This window comes from Scyliorhinus torazame, chromosome 7, assembly GCF_047496885.1.
Source record: "Scyliorhinus torazame isolate Kashiwa2021f chromosome 7, sScyTor2.1, whole genome shotgun sequence".
NCBI lineage: Eukaryota > Metazoa > Chordata > Chondrichthyes > Carcharhiniformes > Scyliorhinidae > Scyliorhinus > Scyliorhinus torazame.
Window position 1 is genome coordinate 298,817,606 of NC_092713.1, and position 22,436 is coordinate 298,840,041.

At 56.2% G+C, this 22,436-nt stretch overlaps 1 protein-coding gene across 1 annotated transcript in view; it reads right to left on the minus strand.

The window, feature by feature from the left end:
* LOC140427489 (15-hydroxyprostaglandin dehydrogenase [NAD(+)]-like) overlaps window positions 1–17,542 on the minus strand; it is an 87,075-nt gene extending 69,533 nt beyond the window's left edge. Inside the window, exon 1 of the mRNA XM_072513002.1 lies at window positions 17,391–17,542. Within this exon, the coding sequence (XP_072369103.1) occupies window positions 17,391–17,483 (93 nt within the window). The 5' untranslated portion in view covers window positions 17,484–17,542. The remainder of the gene's footprint in view (window positions 1–17,390) is intronic.
* Between the last annotated feature and the right edge of the window lie 4,894 nt (window positions 17,543–22,436).

The following is a 22,436-nucleotide window of genomic DNA, read 5'->3' on the forward strand; positions in this document are numbered from 1 at the left end:
ATTCAGTCAGTGTGTTGGGAGGGAACTCGGGTCAGTAAGTGTGTCCGAGGGGAGCTCGGGTCAGTCAGTGTGTCCGAGGGGAGCTCGGGTCAGTCAGTGTGTCCGAGGGGTGCTCGGGTCAGTCAGTGTGTCCGAGAGGACCTCAGGTCAGTCAGTGTGAGAGGGGAGCTCGGGTCAGTCAGTGTGTCCGAGCGGGCTTGGGTCAGGCAGTGTGTCCGAGGGGACCTCGGGTCAGTCTGTGAGTTCGAGGGTGAGGTCGGGTCAGTCAATGTGTTCGAGGGCAGCTCGGGTCAGTCAGTGTGTCCGAGGGGAGCTCGGGACAGTCAGTGTGTCCGAGGGGAGCTCGGGACAGTCAGTGTGTTCGAGGGCAGCTCGGGTCAGTCAGTGTGTCCGATGGGAGCTCAGTTCAGTCAGTGTTCGAGGGGAGCTCGGGCCAGTCAGTGTGTCCGAGGTGAGCTCGGGTCAGTCAGTGTCCGAGGGGCACTCAGGCCAGTCAGTGTATCCGAGGCGGGCTCGGGTCAGTCAGTGTGTCCGAGGGATGCTCGGGTCACTCAGTGTCACCGAGCGAGCTCGGGTCAGTCAGTGTGTGAGGGGAGCTCAAGTCAGTCAGTGTGTTGGGAGGGAACTCGGGTCAGTCAGTGTGTCCGAGGGTAGCACGGGTCAGTCAGTGTGAGAGGGGAGCTCGGGTCAGTCAGTGTGTCCGAGCGAGCTCGTGTCACTCAGTGTGTCCGAGGGTAGCTCGGGTCAGGCAGTGTGTCCGAGGAGAGCTCGGGTCAGTCAGTGTGTCCGAGGGGTGCTCGGGTCAGTCAGTGTGTCCGAAAGGAGCTCAGGTCAGTCAGTGTGAGAGGGGAGCTCGGGTCAGTCAGTGTGTCCGAGCGAGCTCGGGTCAGGCAGTGTGTCCGAGGGGAGCTCGGGTCAGTCTGTGAGTTCGAGGGTGAGCTCGGGTCAGTCAGTGTGTTCGAGGGCAGCTCGGGTCAGGCAGTGTGTCCGAGGGGAGCTCAGTTCAGTCAGTGTTCGAGGGGAGCTCGGGCCAGTCAGTGTGTCCGAGGTGAGTTCAGGTCAGTCAGTGTCCGAGGGGAGCTCGGGTCAGTCAGTGTCCGAGGGGCACTCAGGCCAGTCAGTGTATCCGAGGCGGGCTCAGGTCACTCAGTGTGTCCGAGGGATGCTCGGGTCAGTCAGTGTCACCGAGCGAGCTCGGGTCAGTCAGTGTGTGAGGGGAGCTCAAGTCAGTCAGTGTGTTGGGAGGGAACTCGGGTCAGTCAGTGTGTCCGAGGGTAGCACGGGTCAGTCAGTGTGAGAGGGGAGCTCGGGTCAGTCAGTGTATCCGAGCGAGCTCGGGTCAGTCAGTGTGTGAGGGGAGCTCAATTCAGTCAGTGTGTTGGGAGGGAACTCGGGTCAGTAAGTGTGTCCGAGGAGAGCTCGGGTCAGTCAGAGTGTCCGAGGGGTGCTCGGGTCAGTCAGTGTGTCCGAGGGGAGCTCGGGTCAGTCAATGTGTCCGAGGGGTGCTCGGGTCAGTCAGTGTGTCCGAGAGTAGCTCATGTCAGTCAGTGTGTCCGAGGGAAGCTCGGGTCAGCCAGTATCCGAGGGAAGCTCATGTCGGACAGTGTGTCCGGGAGGGCAGCTCGGATCAGTCAGTGTGTCTGAGACATGCTCAGGTCAGTCAGTGTCCGAGGGAGGCTCGGGTCAGTCAGTGTCACCGAGCGAGCTCGGGTCAGTCAGTGTGTGAGGGGAGCTCAAGTCAGTCAATGTGTTGGGAGGGAACTCGGGTCAGTCAGTGTGTCCGAGGGTAGCACGGGTCAGTCAGTGTGAGAGGGGAGCTCGGGTCAGTCAGTGTGTCCGAGCGAGCTCAGGTCAGACAGTGTGTGAGGGGAGCTCAATTCAGTCAGTGTGTTGGGAGGGAACTCGGGTCAGTAAGTGTGTCCGAGGGGAGCTCTGGTCAGTCAGTGTGTCCGAGGGGAGCTCGGGTCAGTCAGTGTGTCCGAGGTGTGCTCCGGTCAGTCAGTGTGTCCGAGGGGAGCTTGGGTCAGTCAGTGTGTCCGGTAGGGCAGCTCGGGTCAGTCAGTATGTCCGAGAGCAGCTCGTGTCAGTCAGTGTCCGAGGGGCACTCAGGCCAGCCAGTGTGTCCGAGGAATGCTTGGGTCAGTCAGTGTGTCCGAAGTGAGCTCGGGTCAGTCAGTGTGTCCGTGGGTAGCTCGGGTCAGTCAGTGTCCGAGGGGCACTCAGGCCAGCCAGTGTGTCCGAGGAATGCTTGGGTCAGTCAGTGTGTCCGAAGTGAGCTCGGGTCAGTCAGTGTGTTCGTGGGGAGCGCGGGTCCGTCAGTGTGAGAGGGGAGATCGGGTCAGTCAGTGTGTCCGAGCGAGCTCGGGTCAGGCAATGTGTCCGAGGGGAGCTCGGATCAGCCTGTGAGTTCGAGGGTGAGCTCGGGTCAGTCAGTGTGTCCGAGCGAGCTCGGGTCAGGCAGTGTGTCCGAGGGGAGCTCGGGTCGGTCAGTGTGTCCGAGGGCAGCTCGGGTCAGTCAGTGTGTCCGAGGGGAGCTCAGTTCAGTCTGTGTTCGAGGGGAGTTCGGGCCAGTCCGTGTGTCCGAGGAGAGCTCGGGTCAGTCAGCGTCCGAGGGGAGCTCGGGTCAGTCAGTGTCCGAGGGGAGCTCGGGTCAATCTGTGTGTCCGAGGGAGCTCGGGTCAGTCAGTGTGAGAGCGGAGCCCGGGTCAGTCAGTGTGTCCGAGGGGAGCCCAGGTCAGTCAGTGTGAGAGCGGAGCTCGGGTCAGTCAGTGTCCGAGGGGTGCTCGGGTCAATCTGTGTGTTCAAGGGGCGCTCGGGTAAGTCAGTGCGTCCGAGGGGAGCTCGGGTCAGTCAGTGTGTCCGAGGGGGGCTCGGATCAGTCAGTGTGTCCGAGGGGGGCTCGGGTCAGTCAAAATCCGAGGGGAGCTCTGGTCAGACAGTGTGTCCGAGGGGAGCTCGGGTCAGTCAGTGTCCGAGGGGAGCTCGGGTCAGTCAGTGTGTCTGTGGGTAGCTCGGGTCAGTCAGTGTCCGAGGGGCACTCAGGCCAGCCAGTGTGTCCGAGGAATGCTTGGGTCAGTCAGTGTGTCCGAAGTGAACTCGGGTCAGTCAGTGTGTCCGAGGGGAGCGCGGGTCAGTCAGTGTTAGAGGGGAGATCGGGTCAGTCAGTGTGTCCGAGCGAGCTCGGGTCAGGCAGTGTGTCCGAGGGGAGCTCGGGTCAGTCTGTGAGTTTGAGGGTGAGCTCGGGTCAGTCAGTGAGTCTGAGCGAGCTCGGGTCAGTCAGTGTGTCCGAGGGGAGCTCGAGTCAGTCTGTGAGTTCGAGGGTGAGCTCGGGACAGTCAGTGTGTTCGAGGGCAGCTCGGGTCAGGCAGTGTGTCCGAGGGGAGCTCGAGTCAGTCAGTGTGTCCGAGAGTAGCTCATGTCAGTCAGTGTGTCCGAGGGAAGCTCGGGTCAGCCAGTATCCGAGGGAAGCTCATGTCGGACAGTGTGTCCGGGAGGGCAGCTCGGATCAGTCAGTGTGTCTGAGACATGCTCAGGTCAGTCAGTGTCCGAGGGAGGCTCGGGTCAGTCAGTGTCACCGAGCGAGCTCGGGTCAGTCAGTGTGTGAGGGGAGCTCAAGTCAGTCAATGTGTTGGGAGGGAACTCGGGTCAGTCAGTGTGTCCGAGGGTAGCACGGGTCAGTCAGTGTGAGAGGGGAGCTCGGGTCAGTCAGTGTGTCCGAGCGAGCTCAGGTCAGACAGTGTGTGAGGGGAGCTCAATTCAGTCAGTGTGTTGGGAGGGAACTCGGGTCAGTAAGTGTGTCCGAGGGGAGCTCTGGTCAGTCAGTGTGTCCGAGGGGAGCTCGGGTCAGTCAGTGTGTCCGAGGTGTGCTCCGGTCAGTCAGTGTGTCCGAGGGGAGCTTGGGTCAGTCAGTGTGTCCGGTAGGGCAGCTCGGGTCAGTCAGTATGTCCGAGAGCAGCTCGTGTCAGTCAGTGTCCGAGGGGCACTCAGGCCAGCCAGTGTGTCCGAGGAATGCTTGGGTCAGTCAGTGTGTCCGAAGTGAGCTCGGGTCAGTCAGTGTGTCCGTGGGTAGCTCGGGTCAGTCAGTGTCCGAGGGGCACTCAGGCCAGCCAGTGTGTCCGAGGAATGCTTGGGTCAGTCAGTGTGTCCGAAGTGAGCTCGGGTCAGTCAGTGTGTTCGTGGGGAGCGCGGGTCCGTCAGTGTGAGAGGGGAGATCGGGTCAGTCAGTGTGTCCGAGCGAGCTCGGGTCAGGCAATGTGTCCGAGGGGAGCTCGGATCAGCCTGTGAGTTCGAGGGTGAGCTCGGGTCAGTCAGTGTGTCCGAGCGAGCTCGGGTCAGGCAGTGTGTCCGAGGGGAGCTCGGGTCGGTCAGTGTGTCCGAGGGCAGCTCGGGTCAGTCAGTGTGTCCGAGGGGAGCTCAGTTCAGTCTGTGTTCGAGGGGAGTTCGGGCCAGTCCGTGTGTCCGAGGAGAGCTCGGGTCAGTCAGCGTCCGAGGGGAGCTCGGGTCAGTCAGTGTCCGAGGGGAGCTCGGGTCAATCTGTGTGTCCGAGGGAGCTCGGGTCAGTCAGTGTGAGAGCGGAGCCCGGGTCAGTCAGTGTGTCCGAGGGGAGCCCAGGTCAGTCAGTGTGAGAGCGGAGCTCGGGTCAGTCAGTGTCCGAGGGGTGCTCGGGTCAATCTGTGTGTTCAAGGGGCGCTCGGGTAAGTCAGTGCGTCCGAGGGGAGCTCGGGTCAGTCAGTGTGTCCGAGGGGGGCTCGGATCAGTCAGTGTGTCCGAGGGGGGCTCGGGTCAGTCAAAATCCGAGGGGAGCTCTGGTCAGACAGTGTGTCCGAGGGGAGCTCGGGTCAGTCAGTGTCCGAGGGGAGCTCGGGTCAGTCAGTGTGTCTGTGGGTAGCTCGGGTCAGTCAGTGTCCGAGGGGCACTCAGGCCAGCCAGTGTGTCCGAGGAATGCTTGGGTCAGTCAGTGTGTCCGAAGTGAACTCGGGTCAGTCAGTGTGTCCGAGGGGAGCGCGGGTCAGTCAGTGTTAGAGGGGAGATCGGGTCAGTCAGTGTGTCCGAGCGAGCTCGGGTCAGGCAGTGTGTCCGAGGGGAGCTCGGGTCAGTCTGTGAGTTTGAGGGTGAGCTCGGGTCAGTCAGTGAGTCTGAGCGAGCTCGGGTCAGTCAGTGTGTCCGAGGGGAGCTCGAGTCAGTCTGTGAGTTCGAGGGTGAGCTCGGGACAGTCAGTGTGTTCGAGGGCAGCTCGGGTCAGGCAGTGTGTCCGAGGGGAGCTCGAGTCAGTCTGTGAGTTCGAGGGTGAGCTCGGGACAGTCAGTGTGTTCGAGGGCAGCTCGGGTCAGTCAGTGTGTCCGATGGGAGCTCAGTTCAGTCAGTGTTCGAGGGGAGCTCGGGCCAGTCAGTGTGTCCGAGGTGAGCTCGGGTCAGTCAGTGTCCGAGGGGCACTCAGGCCAGTCAGTGTATCCGAGGCAGGCTCGGGTCAGTCAGTGTGTGAGGGGAGCTCAAGTCAGTCAGTGTGTTGGGAGGGAACTCGGGTCAGTCAGTGTGTCCGAGGGTAGCACGGGTCAGTCAGTGTGAGAGGGGAGCTCGGGTCAGTCAGTGTGTATGAGCGAGCTCGGGTCAGTCAGTGTGTGAGGGGAGCTCAATTCAGTCAGTGTGTTGGGAGGGAACTCGGGTCAGTAAGTGTGTCCGAGGGGAGCTCGGGTCAGTCAGTGTGTCCGAGGGGAGCTCGGGTCAGTCAGTGTGTCCGAGGGGTGCTCGGGTCAGTCAGTGTGTCCGAGAGGAGCTCAGGTCAGTCAGTGTGAGAGGGGAGCTCGGGTCAGTCAGTGTGTCCGAGCGAGCTCGGATCAGGCAGTGTGTCCGAGGGGAGCTCGGGTCAGTCTGTGAGTTCGAGGGTGAGCTCGGGTCAGTCAGTGTGTTCGAGGGGAGCTCAGTTCAGTCAGTGTTCGAGGGGAGCTCTGGCCAGTCAGTGTGTCCGAGGTGAGCTCGGGTCAGTCAGTGTCCGAGGGGAGCTCGGGTCAGTCAGTGTCCGAGGGGCACTCAGGCCAGTCAGTGTATCCGAGGCGGGCTCGGGTCAGTCAGTGTGTCCGAGGGATGCTCGGGTCAGTCAGTGTCACCGAGCGAGCTCGGGTCAGTCAGTGTGTGAGGGGAGCTCAAGTCAGTCAGTGTGTTGGGAGGGAAGTCGGGTCAGTCAGTGAGTCCGAGGGTAGCACGTGTCAGTCAGTGTGACAGGGGAGCTTGGGTCAGTCAGTGTGTCCGAGCGAGCTCGTGTCAGTCAGTGTGTGAGGGGAGCTCAATTCACTCAGTGTGTTGGGAGGGAACTCGGGTCAGTAAGTGTGTCCGAGGGGAACTCGGGTCAGTCAGTGTGTCCGAGGGGAGCTCGGGTCAGTCAGTGTGTCCGAGGGGTGCTCGGGTCAGTCAGTGTGTCCGAGGGGAGCTCGGGTCAGTCAGTGTGTCCGGTAGGGCAGCTCGGGTCAGTCAGTGTGTCCGAGAGCAGCTCGTGTTAGTCAGTGTGTCCGAGGGAAGCTCGGGTCAGCCGGTATCCGAGGGAAGCTCATGTCGGACAGTGTGTCCGGGAGGGCAGCTCGGATCAGTCAGTGTGTCTGAGACATGCTCGGGTCAGTCAGTGTCCGAGGGAGGCTCGGGTCAGTCAGTGTCCGCGGGAAGTTCATGTCGGACAGTGTGTCCGGGATGGCAGCTCGGATCAGTCAGTGTGTCTGAGACATGCTCGGGTCAGTCAGTGTCCGAGGGAGGCTCGGGTCAGTCAGTGTCCGAGTGAAGCTCATGTCGTACAGTGAGTCCGGGAGGGCAGCTCGGGTCAGTCTGTGTGTCCGAGGGAACCTCGGGTCAGTCAGTGTGTCCGAGGGCAGCTCGGGTCTGTCAGTGTGTCCGAGGGGAGCTCAGGTCAGTCAGTGTTCGAGGGGAGCTCGGGTCAGTCAGTGTGTCTGTGGGTAGCTCGGGTCAGTCAGTGTCCGAGGGGCACTCAGGCCAGCCAGTGTGTCCGAGGAATGCTTGGGTCAGTCAGTGTGTCCGAAGTGAACTCGGGTCAGTCAGTGTGTCCGAGGGGAGCGCGGGTCAGTCAGTGTTAGAGGGGAGATCGGGTCAGTCAGTGTGTCCGAGCGAGCTCGGGTCAGGCAGTGTGTCCGAGGGGAGCTCGGGTCAGTCTGTGAGTTTGAGGGTGAGCTCGGGTCAGTCAGTGAGTCTGAGCGAGCTCGGGTCAGTCAGTGTGTCCGAGGGGAGCTCGAGTCAGTCTGTGAGTTCGAGGGTGAGCTCGGGACAGTCAGTGTGTTCGAGGGCAGCTCGGGTCAGGCAGTGTGTCCGAGGGGAGCTCGAGTCAGTCTGTGAGTTCGAGTGTGAGCTCGGGACAGTCAGTGTGTTCGAGGGCAGCTCGGGTCAGTCAGTGTGTCCGATGGGAGCTCAGTTCAGTCAGTGTTCGAGGGGAGCTCGGGCCAGTCAGTGTGTCCGAGGTGAGCTCGGGTCAGTCAGTGTCCGAGGGGCACTCAGGCCAGTCAGTGTATCCGAGGCAGGCTCGGGTCAGTCAGTGTGTCCGAGGGATGCTCGGGTCAGTCAGTGTCACCGAGCGAGCTCGGGTCAGTCAGTGTGTGAGGGGAGCTCAAGTCAGTCAGTGTGTTGGGAGGGAACTCGGGTCAGTCAGTGTGTCCGAGGGTAGCACGGGTCAGTCAGTGTGAGAGGGGAGCTCGGGTCAGTCAGTGTGTATGAGCGAGCTCGGGTCAGTCAGTGTGTGAGGGGAGCTCAATTCAGTCAGTGTGTTGGGAGGGAACTCGGGTCAGTAAGTGTGTCCGAGGGGAGCTCGGGTCAGTCAGTGTGTCCGAGGGGAGCTCGGGTCAGTCAGTGTGTCCGAGGGGTGCTCGGGTCAGTCAGTGTGTCCGAGAGGAGCTCAGGTCAGTCAGTGTGAGAGGGGAGCTCGGGTCAGTCAGTGTGTCCGAGCGAGCTCGGATCAGGCAGTGTGTCCGAGGGGAGCTCGGGTCAGTCTGTGAGTTCGAGGGTGAGCTCGGGTCAGTCAGTGTGTTCGAGGGGAGCTCAGTTCAGTCAGTGTTCGAGGGGAGCTCTGGCCAGTCAGTGTGTCCGAGGTGAGCTCGGGTCAGTCAGTGTCCGAGGGGAGCTCGGGTCAGTCAGTGTCCGAGGGGCACTCAGGCCAGTCAGTGTATCCGAGGCGGGCTCGGGTCAGTCAGTGTGTCCGAGGGATGCTCGGGTCAGTCAGTGTCACCAAGCGAGCTCGGGTCAGTCAGTGTGTGAGGGGAGCTCAAGTCAGTCAGTGTGTTGGGAGGGAAGTCGGGTCAGTCAGTGAGTCCGAGGGTAGCACGTGTCAGTCAGTGTGACAGGGGAGCTTGGGTCAGTCAGTGTGTCCGAGCGAGCTCGTGTCAGTCAGTGTGTGAGGGGAGCTCAATTCACTCAGTGTGTTGGGAGGGAACTCGGGTCAGTAAGTGTGTCCGAGGGGAACTCGGGTCAGTCAGTGTGTCCGAGGGGAGCTCGGGTCAGTCAGTGTGTCCGAGGGGTGCTCGGGTCAGTCAGTGTGTCCGAGGGGAGCTCGGGTCAGTCAGTGTGTCCGGTAGGGCAGCTCGGGTCAGTCAGTGTGTCCGAGAGCAGCTCGTGTTAGTCAGTGTGTCCGAGGGAAGCTCGGGTCAGCCGGTATCCGAGGGAAGCTCATGTCGGACAGTGTGTCCGGGAGGGCAGCTCGGATCAGTCAGTGTGTCCGAGGGGAGCTCAGGTCAGTCAGTGTTCGAGGGGAGCTCGGGCCAGTCAGTGTGTCCGAGGTGAGCTCGGGTCTGTCAGTGTCCGAGGGGAGCTCGGGTCAGTCAGTGTCCGAGGGGCACTCAGGCCAGTTAGTGTATCCGAGGCGGGCTCGGGTCAGTCAGTGTGTCCGAGGGATGCTCGCGTCAGTCAGTGTCACCGAGCGAGCTCGGGTCAGTCAGTGTGTTAGGGGAGCTCAAGTCAGTCAGTGTGTTGGGAAGGAACTCGGGTCAGTCAGTGTGTCCGAGGGTAGCACGGGTCAGTCAGTGTGAGAGGGGAGCTCGGGTCAGTCAGTGTGTCCCAGCGAGCTCGGGTCAGTCAGTGTGAGAGGGGAGCTCGGGTCAGTCAGTGTGTCCGAGGGGAGCTCGGGTCAGTCAGTGTGTCCGAGGGGAGCTCGGATCAGTCAGTGTGTCCGAGGGGTGCTCGGGTCAGTCAGGGTGTCTGAGGGGAGCACGGGTCAGTCAGTGTGTCCGGGAGGGCAGCTTGGGTCAGTCAGTGTGTCCGAGAGCAGCTCGTGTCAGTCAGTGTGTCCGAGGGAAGCTCGGGTCAGCCAGTATCCGAGGGAAGCTCATGTCGGACAGTGTGTCCGGGAGGGCAGCTCCGATCAGTCAGTGTGTCTGAGACATGCTCGGGTCAGTCAGTGTCCGAGGGAGGCTCGGGTCAGTCAGCGTCCGAGGGAAGCTCATGTCGCACAGTGAGTCCGGGAGGGCAGCTCGGGTCAGTTTGTGTGTCCGAGGGAAGCTCGGGTCAGTCAGTGTCCGAGGGAGGCTCATGTCAGACAGTTTGTCCGGAGGGCAGCTCGGGTCAGCCAGTGTGCCTGATACATGCTCGGGTCAGCCAGTGTGTCTGAGACATGCTCGGGTCTGTCAGTGTGTCTGAGACATGCTCGGTTCAGCCAATGTGTCTGAGACATGCTCGGATCAGTCAGTGTCCGAGGGAAGCTCTTGTCGGACAATGTGCCCGGAGGGCAGCTCGGGTCAGTCAGTGCGTCTGAGACATGCTCTGGTCAGTCAGTGTGTCCGAGGGGATCTCTGGTCAGTCAGTGTGTCCGAGGGGAGCTCGGGTCAGTCAGTGTCCGAGGGGAGCTCGGGTCAGTCAGTGTGTCCGTGGGTAGCTCGGGTCAGTCAGTGTCCGAGGGGAGCTCGGGTCTGTCAGTGTCCGTGGGTAGCTTGGGTCAGTCAGTGTCCGAGGGGCTCTCAGGCCAGCCAGTGTGTCCGAGGAATGCTTGGGTCAGTCAGTGTGTCCGAAGTGAGCTCGGGTCAGTCAGTGTGTCCGTGGGGAGCGCGGGTCAGTCAGTGTGAGAGGGGAGCTCGGGTCAGTCAGTGTGTCCGAGCGAGCTCGGGTTAGGCAGTGTGTCCGAGGGGAGCTCGGGTCAGTCAGTGTTTCCGAGGGCAGCTCGGGTCAGTCAGTGTGTCCAAGGGGAGCTCAGTTCAGTCTGTGTTCGAGGGGAGTTCGGGCCAGTCCGTGTGTCCGAGGAGAGCTCGGGTCAGTCAGTGTCCGAGGGGAGCTCGGGTCAGTCAGTGTCCGAGGGGAGCTCGGGTCAATCGGTGTGTCCGAGGGAGCTCGGGTCAGTCAGTGTGTCCGAGGGGAGCTCGGGTCAGTCAGTGTGTCCGAGGGGGGCTCGGATCAGTCAGTGTATCCGAGGGGGGCACGGGTCAGTCAGTGTCCGAGGGGAGCTCGGGTCAGTCAGTGTGTCTGTGGGTAGCTCGGGTCAGTCAGTGTCCGAGTGGCACTCAGGCCAGCCAGTGTGTCCGAGGAATGCTTGGGTCAGTCAGTGTGTCCGAAGTGAGCTCGGGTCAGTCAGTGTGTCCGAGGGGAGCGCGGGTCAGTCAGTGTGAGAGGGGAGCTCGGGTCAGTCAGTGTGTCCGAAGGGAGCGCGGGTCAGTCAGTGTGAGAGGTGAGCTCGGGTCAGTCAGTGTGTCCGAGCGAGCTCGGGTCAGGCAGTGTGTCCGAGGGGAGCTCGGGTCAGTCTGTGAGTTCGAGGGTGAGCTCAGGTCAGTCAGTGTGTCCGAGCGAGCTCGGGTCAGGCAGTGTGTCCGAGGGGAGCTCGGGTCAGTCTGTGAGTTCTAGGGTGAGCACGGGTCAGTCAGTGTGTTCGAGGGCAGCTCGGGTCAGTCAGTGTGTCCGAGGGGAGCTCAGTTCAGTCAGTGTTCGAGGGGAGCTCGGGCCAGTCAGTGTGTCCGAGGTGAGCTCGGGTCAGTCAGTGTCCGAGGGGCACTCAGGCCAGTCAGTGTATCCGAGGCGGGCTCGGGTCAGTCAGTGTGTCCGAGGGATGCTCGGGTCAGTCAGTGTCACCGAGCGAGCTCGGGTCAGTCAGTGTGTGAGGGGAGCTCGGGTAAGTCAGTGTGTCCGAGCGAGCTTGGGTCAGTCAGTGTGTGAGGGGAGCTCAATTCAGTCAGTGTGTTGGGAGGGAACTCGGGTCAGTAAGTGTGTCCGAGAGGAGCTCGGGTCAGTCAGTGTGTCCGAGGGTAGCACGGGTCAGTCAGTGTGAGAGGGGAGCTCGGGTCAGTCAGTGTGTCCGAGCGAGCTCGGGTCAGTCAGTGTGTGAGGGGAGCTCAATTCAGTCAGTGTGTTGGGAGGGAACTCGGGTCAGTAAGTGTGTCCGAGGGGAGCTCGGGTCAGTCAGTGTGTCCGAGGGGAGCTCGGGTCAGTCAGTGTGTCCGAGGGGTGCTCGGGTCAGTCAGTGTGTCCGAGAGGAGCTCAGGTCAGTCAGTGTGAGAGGGGAGCTCGGGTCAGTCAGTGTGTCCGAGCGAGCTCGGGTCAGGTAGTGTGTCCGAGGGGAGCTCGGGTCAGTCTGTGAGTTCGAGGGTGAGCTCGGGTCAGTCAATGTGTTCGAGGGCAGCTCGGGTCAGGCAGTGTGTCCGAGGGGAGCTCAGTTCAGTCAGTGTTCGAGGGGAGCTCGGGCCAGTCAGTGTGTCCGAGGTGAGCTTGGGTCAGTCAGTGTCCGAGGGGCACTCAGGCCAGTCAGTGTATCCGAGGCGGGCTCGGGTCAGTCAGTGTGTCCAAGGGATGCTCGGGTCAGTCAGTGTCACCGAGCGAGCTCGGGTCAGTCAGTGTGTGAGGGGAGCTCAAGTCAGTCAGTGTGTTGGGAGGGAACTCGGGTCAGTCAGTGTCTCCGAGGGTAGCACGGGTCAGTCAGTGTGAGAGGGGAGCTCGGGTCAGTCAGTGTGTCCGAGCGAGCTCGGGTCAGTCAGTGTGTGAGGGGAGCTCAATTCAGTCAGTGTGTTGGGAGGGAACTCGGGTCAGTAAGTGTGTCCGAGGGGAGCTCAGGTCAGTCAGTGTGTCCGAGGGGAGCTCGGGTCAGTCAGTGTGTCCGAGGGGTGCTCGGGTCAGTCAGTGTGTCCGAGAGGAGCTCAGGTCAGTCAGTGTGAGAGGGGAGCTCGGGTCAGTCAGTGTGTCCGAGCGAGCTCGGGTCAGGCAGTGTGTCCGAGGGGAGCTCGGGTCAGTCTGTGAGTTCGAGGGTGAGCTCGGGTCAGTCAGTGTGTTCGAGGGTAGCTCGGGTCAGGCAGTGTGTCCGAGGGGAGCTCAGTTCAGTCAGTGTTCGAGGGGAGCTCGGGCCAGTCAGTGTGTCCGAGGTGAGTTCGGGTCAGTCAGTGTCCGAGGGGAGCTTGGGTCAGTCAGTGTCCGAGGGGCACTCAGGCCAGTCAGTGTATCCGAGGCGGGCTCGGGTCACTCAGTGTGTCCGAGGGATGCTCGGGTCAGTCAGTGTCACCGAGCGAGCTCGGGTCAGTCAGTGTGTGAGGGGAGCTCAAGTCAGTCAGTGTGTTGGGAGGGAACTCGGGTCAGTCAGTGTGTCCGAGGGTAGCACGGGTCAGTCAGTGTGAGAGGGGAGCTCGGGTCAGTCAGTGTGTCCGAGCGAGCTCGGGTCAGTCAGTGTGTGAGGGGAGCTCAATTCAGTCAGTGTGTTGGGAGGGAACTCGGGTCAGTAAGTGTGTCCGAGGGGAGCTCGGGTCAGCCAGTATCCGAGGGAAGCTCATGTCGGACAGTGTGTCCGGGAGGGCAGCTCGGATCAGTCAGTGTGTCTGAGACATGCTCAGGTCAGTCAGTGTCCGAGGGAGGCTCGGGTCAGTCAGTGTCACCGAGCGAGCTCGGGTCAGTCAGTGTGTGAGGGGAGCTCAAGTCAGTCAATGTGTTGGGAGGGAACTCGGGTCAGTCAGTGTGTCTGAGGGTAGCACGGGTCAGTCAGTGTGAGAGGGGAGCTCGGGTCAGTCAGTGTGTCCGAGCGAGCTCGGGTCAGTCAGTGTGTGAGGGGAGCTCAATTCAGTCAGTGTGTTGGGAGGGAACTCGGGTCAGTAAGTGTGTCCGAGGGGAGCTCTGGTCAGTCAGTGTGTCCGAGGGGAGCTCGGGTCAGTCAGTGTGTCCGAGGTGTGCTCCGGTCAGTCAGTGTGTCCGAGGGGAGCTCGGGTCAGTCAGTGTGTCCGGTAGGGCAGCTCGGGTCAGTCAGTATGTCCGAGAGCAGCTCGTGTCAGTCAGTGTGTCCGAGGGAAGCTCGGGTCAGCCAGTATCCGAGGGAAGCTCATGTCGGACAGTGTGTCCGGGAGGGCAGCTCGGATCAGTCAGTGTGTCTGAGACATTCTCGGGTCAGTCAGTGTCCCAGGGAGGCTCGGGTCAGTCAGTGTCCGAGGGAAGCTCATGTCGTACAGTGAGTCCGGGAGGGCAGCTCGGGTTAGTTTGTGTGTCCGAGGGAAGCTCGTGTCAGTCAGTGTGTCTGAGACATGCTCGGGTCAGCCAGTGTGTCTGAGACATGCTCGCTTCAGCCTGTGTGTCTGAGACATGCTTGGGTCAGTCAGTGTCCGAGCGAAGCTCTTGTCGGACAATGTGTCCGGAGGGCAGCTCGGGTCAGTCAGTGCGTCTGAGACATGCTCGGGTCAGTCAGTGTGTCCGAGGGGAGCTCGGGTCAGTCAGTGTGTCCGACGGGAGCTCGGGTCAGTCAGTGTGTCTGAGACATGCTTGGGTCAGCCAGTGTGCTTGGGGGAACTCAAGTCAGGAGTGGGATGAGTTGGAGTTGAGGCAATGTCATTTTTAAAATCGAGTCAATGTGAGTCACAGGGAGGACAGATTTGAAAGGGGAAATTTGCTGAGAGTTAAGACATTGTTTTTCAAACTTTCTTCCCCAGACACACTTCTACCAACCGGCCGAACTTCACAATCCATGCCCGATAGACCTTTGCGATACACCATTTTTGCTGACCTTTAATGTGACAGGTGAGCCTGCTTGGTCCTCACAATTTCACTTGCTTTGTCATTCAATGTGACATTTCTGTTAAGGTTTTCAACTGATGATTTAAGTTCTCACTGCATCCTTTCAAAAAATCAAGAGGTTTGCCCTTGAAAACGGCATGCCTTTGATGTCTTGCGGGCTTTAAACTTTCATTTGCCAGTACTTCCTTGCATATGACATAGATGGTCTTTGCACCCAGATTTGCTTTGGCACAAAAAAGCCACACCTCAAGAAATAATCTTTATACAGCTTTGTTCCCGATTTCAGATTCTTCTTCATTGTTTGTTCATCAGAGCTCTGCATGCAGCTCGCACCATCACTGCTTTGTCCTGCCGTGGACTGTCCTGAGAAGCTCTCTTCAGCAGAATCTGTTGTGAGATCCTGGCCTGTTTGTGACTTTTTACCATTGAAATTTAAAGCAATTCCAGGTGAACATATGCACCCTTACATTTACACACAAACTTTGTTTTAAATATATTCCCATTTCCTTAGAAATTTAACCCAGTATAGAAAAACGTACAATCTTGTTTTTACTTTACAAATTCTGAATTTAGAAAAGATGAAGTAATTTGTCAAACACACACAATGTCACAATATTTCTTACTGGTTGCACTGCATTGCACTCTCCAATCATCCAAATCATTTCCGTCTCCATTTTCACCTAAAGCACTTACTCCCTGGTTTCCAGAGAGTTGTGACACAAAGTGATGACTGTTTGGTTTCTTCCAGTGTCGACATGTGTCAGCCATATTGATTGGCCTCATTTGATCAGCATTCCTCGCTGATTGACTTCACCTGGCATCCCTCTCATTGTCCAGTAGCTGTCAGATACATCCAGCCCAGTCACAGACTGCTGACCACTTCCCGATCCGTACATCACGTCGTGGGAATGCAAGTGGACGTTATGCCGGCCGTTGAGCAGTTTGACCACGGAGCCGCAGGTCACATACTGCCGATCGATAGTGGAGGACAGGCCGAGCAGCTCCCAGAGGGCGTGTACCGGAGTGGAGCTCCAAGCTGAGGCCACCACCGTTAGCATCGCGTGCCCACCTGGCCACCCGTTAGCCCCCCCTCCCCCCGTGCGCTGTGACCAGCACACTGCCCAGCCTCGGGCTGCCCCACCCGCTCGAACATCACAGCCCATTGGGGACTGCCCATGGCCAGCATTCTTAAAAGCTGGTCTCGTGGGTCACGACCCTGAGTTTGGATGACCGCAGGTTTACGGAGGATAGGACATGAGTGACCAACCAGGAGTGTGTTAGAATTGTCCAGTTTAGAGGTAATAAGGGGATGGATGAGGGTTTCAGCAGCAGAAGAGCTGAGGCAGGGACAAAGTGAAGTGATACTTCAGAGGTGGAACTAGACACTCTTAAATGAGGTTGGAAGCTCCTGTTAGAAGCAAAATGGACAAACAGGGATCGCCACCCCTCCCGTAATGGCCGAGACAGGGGGTTGGTGGTCTCGTGGAACTGGCCTCAATCTTCTGGAGGCCACACAGAACAAAGCGTACCCCCGATAACCTGTCACCCTCTTGTCAATCAAAACTCTATCTGGCTCTGCCTTAAAAGTATTCAAGGACTCAGCTTCCACTGCTTTTCAGGAAGGGAGAGTTCCAGAGACTCACGACCCTCAAAAGGTAGCAGGGCGGCACAGTGGTTAGCACAATTGCCTCGCAGTGCCAGAGACTGGGGTTCGATTCCAGCCTGGGGTAACTTTCTGTGTGGAGTTTGCATGTTCTCCCTTGTCTGCGTGGTTTTCCTCCAGTTCTCTCTGGGGACTGCCATTAGCACTCTTTCCCCTTGGTTTCTGTGGCCATTAGCACTCTTTCCCCTTGGTTTCTGTGGCCATTAGCACTCTTTCCCCTTGGTTTCTGTGGCCATTAGCACTCTTTCCCCTTGGTTTCTGTGGCCATTAGCACTCTTTCCCCTTGGTTTCTGTGGCCATTAGCACTCTTTCCCCTTGGTTTCTGTGGCCATTAGCACTCGGTATCCCTGGGTTTCTGTGGCTATGACTCATCTTTCATTCTCACTCCACAGTATAAATATTTCCCACTTTCTCTGTCTGTTCGCTTTGACAAAGAGTCATTGGACTCGAAACGTTAGCTCTTTTCTCACCCTATAGATCCTGCTGAGATTTTCCAGCGTTTTCTCTTTGGTTTCCTCCAGTTGCTCTGGTTAGATTGGATTTGTTTATTGTCGCGTGTACCGAGGTACATTGAAAAGTATTTTTCTGCGTGCAGCTCAAACAGATTATTTAGTACATGAAAAGTGATACCATTCAATCCAGTCGAAACGGTAGTTAACAAGAACTGTGGTTTTAATCAGCGAGAATGTGCCCACCAGTAGCTCCTCCCGCACTGAGAGGCTGTCCCGGATCGATGGGTTATATACCTTCTCAGAGGAGCGGAGCCACAGGCGGAGCCAACAACAACATCAACACAACAACAGTAACAGTGAGTAAATACAATAATATATACAACAGCCTTACGTGGCTCACCACAAAAAGAAAATACGTAATAGGGCAGCACAAGGTACACAATGTAAATACATAAAAATCGGCATCAGGTGAACCATACAGTGGTGTGATATTAATCAGATCTGTCTATCAGAGGGTCACTTCAGGGTCTGGTAACGGCGGGGAAGAGGCTGTTTTTGAGTCTGTTCGCGCATGTTCTCAGATGTTTGTATATCCTGCCCATTAGAAGGCGTTGGAAGAGTGAGTAAGCCGGGTGGGAGGGGTCTTTGATTATGCTGTTCGTTTTCCCAAGGCAGTGAGAGGTGTAGCCCAGAGTCCAAGATGTGCAGGTTTTGTGGATTGGCCATGCTAAATTGTGCCTTAGGTTGGGCTCTGGTGGTAGGGTGGGAGAGTGGTCTAAGTAGGATGCTCTTTCAGAAGGTCAGTGCAGACTGATGGGCTGAATGGCCTCCTTCTGCACTGTAGGGATTCTGTGGTTCCAAAAAATCTCTCCTTATCTCCATTTTAAACGAGCGAACCCTTGATTTTTAAACTGTGATCCTAATTCTAGATTCTCCAACAAGAGGAAACATCCTCTCCACATATCAATGCCCCTCGGGATCATAAAGGTTACAATCAAGTTGCCTCTTACTTGCATAAACTCTAGTGGATACAAACTTAACCTCTGCAACATTTCTTCATAAAACAACCCTCCCATTCCAGGTATCAGTCCAGTAAACCTTCTCTGAACTCTCTACCACAGTATTTGCTGTTTGTTCTGGGTGATTTCCCATTTCCCTGGGATTCAGTTAATTTCCAAACCAGAATCAAATTCAGTTTCACACTCACTACCCGGAGAAAAACAAAACTCAGATAATCAGAATTATTTATTTTTAAACATACTGCGTGTGGACTCCCGGTCAGACAAGGGCAACAACAGCCTAAGACACTTCAGACAGGAAAAGTAAAGAGTTACCTTGGCCCCATTCTTCAGTAATATTTCACTAATCGCTTTCCCAATCCCCTGAGCACCGCCGGTCACCAGCGCAACTTTCCCCTTCAGTTCCATCGCAGCCTTTACTCTGTGTGGAGGAGAAGCAATCTCCCTCTCACCAGGCAAACACTATTCTTTATATGGAGACAGAGGGGGAGGGACAGCCCAGCGTCGATCAGTCAGTAACTCGCAGCCGCCCAAATCTGGTGCATGTTTACAAAGAACAAACAAAGAACAAAGAAATGTACAGCACAGGAACAGGCCCTTCGGCCCTCCAAGCCCGTGCAGACCATGCTGCCCGACTAAACTACAATCTTCTACACTTCCTGGGTCCGTATCCCTCTATTCCCATCCTATTCATGTATTTGTCAAGATGCCCCTTAAATGTCCCTATCGTCCCTGCTTCCACCACCTCCTCCGGTAGCGAGTTCCGGGCACCCACTACCCTCTGCGTAAAAAACTTGCCTCGTACATCTACTCTAAACCTTGCCCCTCTCACCTTAAACCTATGCCCCCTAGTAATTGACCCCTCTGCCCTGGGGAAAAGCCTCTGACTATCCACTCTGTCTATGCCCCTCATAATTTTGTAGACCACTATCAGGTCTCCCCTCAACCTCCTTCGTTCCAGTGAGAACAAACCAAGTTTATTCAATCGCTCCTCATAGCTAATGCCCTCCATACCAGGCAGCATTCTGGTAAATCTCTTCTGCACCCTCTCTGAAGCCTCCACATCCTTCTGGTAGTGTGGCGACCAGAATTGAACACTATACTCCAAGTGTGGCTTAACTAAGGTTCTATACAGCTGCAACATGACTTGCCAATTCTTATACTCAATGCCCCGGCCAATGAAGGCAAGCATGCCGTATGCCTTCTTGACTACCTCCTCCACCTGTGTTGCCCCTTTCAATGACCTGTGGACCTGTACTCCTAGATCTCTTTGACTTTCAATGCTCTTGAGGGTTCTACCATTCACTGTATATTCCCTACCTGCATTAGACCTTCCAAAATGCATTACCTCACATTTGTCCGGATTAAACTCCATCTGCCATCTCTCCGCCCAAGTCTCCAAACAATCTAAATCCTGCTGTATCCTCTGACAGTCCTCATCGCTATCTGCAATTCCACCAACCTTTGTGTCGTCTGCAAACTTACTAATCAGACCAGTTACATTTTCCTCCAAATCATTTATATATACTACAAAGAGCAAAGGACCCAGCACTGATCCCTGTGGAACATCACTGATCACAGCCCTCCAATTAGAAAAGCATCCTTCCATTGCTACTCTCTGCCTTCTATGACCTAGCCAGTTCTGTATCCACCTTGCCAGCTCACCCCTGATCCCGTGTGACTTCACCTTTTGTACTAGTCTACCATGAGGGACCTTGTCAAAGGCCTTACTGAAGTCCATATAGACAACATCCACTGCCCTACCTGCATCAATCATCTTTGTGACCTCCTCGAAAAACTCAATCCAGTTAGTGAGACACGACCTCCCCTTCACAAAACCATGCTGCCTCTCACTAATACGTCCATTTGCTTCCAAATGGGAGTAGATCCTGTCTCGAAGAATTCTCTCCAGTAATTTCCCTAGCACTGAAGTAAGGCTCACCGACCTGTAGTTCCCTCGATTATCCTTGCTACCCTTCTTAAACAGAGGAACAACATTGGCTATTCTCCAGTCCTCCGGGACATCCCCTGAAGACAGTGAGGATCCAAAGATTTCTGTCAAGGCCTCAGCAATTTCCTCTCCAGCCTCCTTCAGTATTCTGGGGTAGATCCCATCAGGCCCTGGGGACTTATCTACCTTAATATTTTTTAAGACACCCAACACCTCGTCTTTTTGGATCTCAATGTGACCCAGGCTATCTACACACCCTTCTCCAGACTCAACATCTACCAATTCCTTCTCTTTGGTGAATACTGATGCAAAGTATTCATTTAGTACCTCGCCCATTTCCTCTGGCTCCACACATAGATTCCCTTGCCTATCCTTCAGTGGGCCAACCCTTTCCCTGGCTACCCTCTTGCTTTTTATGTACGTGTAAAAAGCCTTGGGATTTTCCTTAACCCTATTTGCCAATGACTTTTCATGACCCCTTCTAGCCCTCCTGACTCCTTGTTTAAGTTCCTTCCTACTTTCCTTATATTCCACGCAGGCTTCGGCTGTTCCCAGCCTTTTAGCCCTGACAAATGCCTCCTTTTTCTTTTTGACGAGGCCTACAATATCTCTCGTTATCCAAGGTTCCCGAAAATTGCCGTATTTATCCTTCTTCCTCACAGGAACATGCCGGTCCTGAATTCCTTTCAACTGACACTTGAAAGCCTCCCACATGTCAGATGTTGATTTGCCCTCAAACATCCGCCACCAATCTATGTTCTTCAGTTCCCGCCTAATATTGTTATAATTAGCCTTCCCCCAATTTAGCACATTCATCCTAGGACCACTCTTATCCTTGTCCACCAGTACTTTAAAACTTACTGAATTGTGGTCACTGTTCCCGAAATGCTCCCCTACTGAAACATCTACCACCTGGCCGGGCTCATTCCCCAATACCAGGTCCAGTACCGCCCCTTCCCTAGTTGGACTGTCTACATATTGTTTTAAGAAGCCCTCTTGGATGCTCCTTACAAACTCCGCCCCGTCTAAGCCCCTGGCACTAAGTGAGTCCCAGTCAATATTGGGGAAGTTGAAGTCTCCCATCAGCACAACCCTGTTGTTTTTACTCTTTTCCAAAATCTGTCTACCTATCTGCTCCTCTATCTCCCGCTGGCTGTTGGGAGGCCTGTAGTAAACCCCCAACATTGTGACTGCACCCTTCTTATTCCTGATCTCTACCCATATAGCCTCACTGCCCTCTGAGGTGTCCTCCCGCAGTACAGCTGTGATATTCTCCCGAACCAGTAGCGCAATTCCGCCTCCCCTTTTACATCCCCCTCTATCCCGCCTGAAACATCTAAATCCTGGAACGTTTAGCTGCCAATCCTGCCCTTCCCTCAACCAGGTCTCTGTAATGGCAATAACATCATAGTTCCAAGTACTAATCCAAGCTCTAAGTTCATCTGCCTTACCCGTAATACTTCTTGCATTAAAACATATGCACTTCAGGCCACCAGACCCGCTATGTTCAGCAACTTCTCCCTGTCTGCTCTGCCTCAGAGCCCCACTGTCCCTATTCCCTCGTTCTCCCTCAATGCTCTCACCTTCTGACCTATTGCTCCCGTGCCCACCCCCCTGCCATACTAGTTTAAACCCTCCCGTGTGACACTAGCAAACCTCGCGGCCAGGATATTTATGCCTCTCCGGTTTAGATGCAACCCGTCCTTCTTATATAGGTCACACCTGCCTCGGAAGAGCTCCCAGTGGTCCAGATAACGGAAACCCTCCCTCCTACACCAGCTGTTTAGCCACGTGTTTAAAGAACAAAGAACAAAGAAATGTACAGCACAGGAACAGGCCCTTCGGCCCTCCAAGCCCGTGTCGACCATACTGCCCGACTAAACTACAATCTTCTACACTTCCTGGGTCCGTATCCTTCTATTCCCATCCTATTCATATATTTGTCAAGATGCCCCTTAAATGTCCCTATCGTCCCTGCCTCCACAACCTCCTCCGGTAGTGAGTTCCAGGCACCCACTACCCTCTGCGTAAAAAACTTGCCTCGTACATGTACTCTAAACTTTGCCCCTCTCACCTTAAACCTATGCCCCCTAGTAATTGACCCCTCTACCCTGGGGAAAAGCCTCTGACTATCCACTCTGTCTATGCCCCTCATAATTTTGTATACCTCTATCAGGTCGCCCCTCAACCTCCTTCGTTCCAGTGAGAACAAACCGAGTTTATTCAATCGCTCCTCATAGCTTATGCCCTCCATACCAGGCAACATTCTGGTAAATCTCTTCTGCACCCTCTCTAAAGCCTCCACATCCTTCTGGTAGTGTGGCGACCAGAATTGAACACTATACTCCAAGTGTGGCCTAACTAAGGTTCTATACAGCTGCAACATGACTTGCCAATTCTTATACTCAATGCCCCGGCCAATGAAGGCAAGCATGCCGTATGCCTTCTTGACTACCTTCTCCACCTGTGTAGCCCCTTTCAGTGATCTGTGGACCTGTACTCCTAGATCTCTTTGACTTTCAATACTCTTGAGGGTTCTACCATTCACTGTATATTCCCTACCTGCATTAGCCCTTCCAAAATGCATTACCTCACATTTGTCCAGGTTAAACTCCATCTGCCATCTCTCCGCCCAAGTCTCCAGACAATCTAAATCCTGCTGTATCCTCAGACAGTCCTCATCGCTATCCGCAATTCCACCAACCTTTGTGTCGTCTGCAAACTTACTAATCAGACCAGTTACATTTTCCTCCAAATCATTTATATATACTACAAAGAGCAAAGGTCCCAGCACTGATCCCTGTGGAACACCACTGGTCACAGCCCTCCAATTAGAAAAGCATCCCTCCATTGCTACCCTCTGCCTTCTATGGCCTAGCCAGTTCTGTATCCACCTTGCCAGTTCACCCCTGATCCCGTGTGACTTCACCTTTTGTACTAGTCTACCATGAGGGACCTTGTCAAAGGCCTTAGTGAAGTCCATATAGACAACATCTACTGCCCTACCTGCATCAATCATCCTAGTGACCTCCTCGAAAAACTCTATCAAGTTAGTGAGACACGACCTCCCCTTCACAAAACCGTGCTGCCTCTCACTAATTTAGCTGCTCTATCTTCCTATTTCTAGCCTCACTGGCACGTGGCACAGGGAGTAATCCCGAGATTACAACCCTAGAGGTCCTGTCTTTTAACTTCCTGCCTAGCTCCCTGAACTCCTGCTGCAGGACCTCATGCCCCTTCCTGCCTATGTCGTTAGTACCAATATGTACAACGACCTCTGCCTGTTTGCCCTCCCCCTTCAGGATGCCCTCTACCCGTTTGGAGACATCCTGAACCCTGGCACCAGGGAGGCAACATACCATCCTGGAGTCTCTTTCACGTCCACAGAAGCACCTATCTGTGCCCCTGAC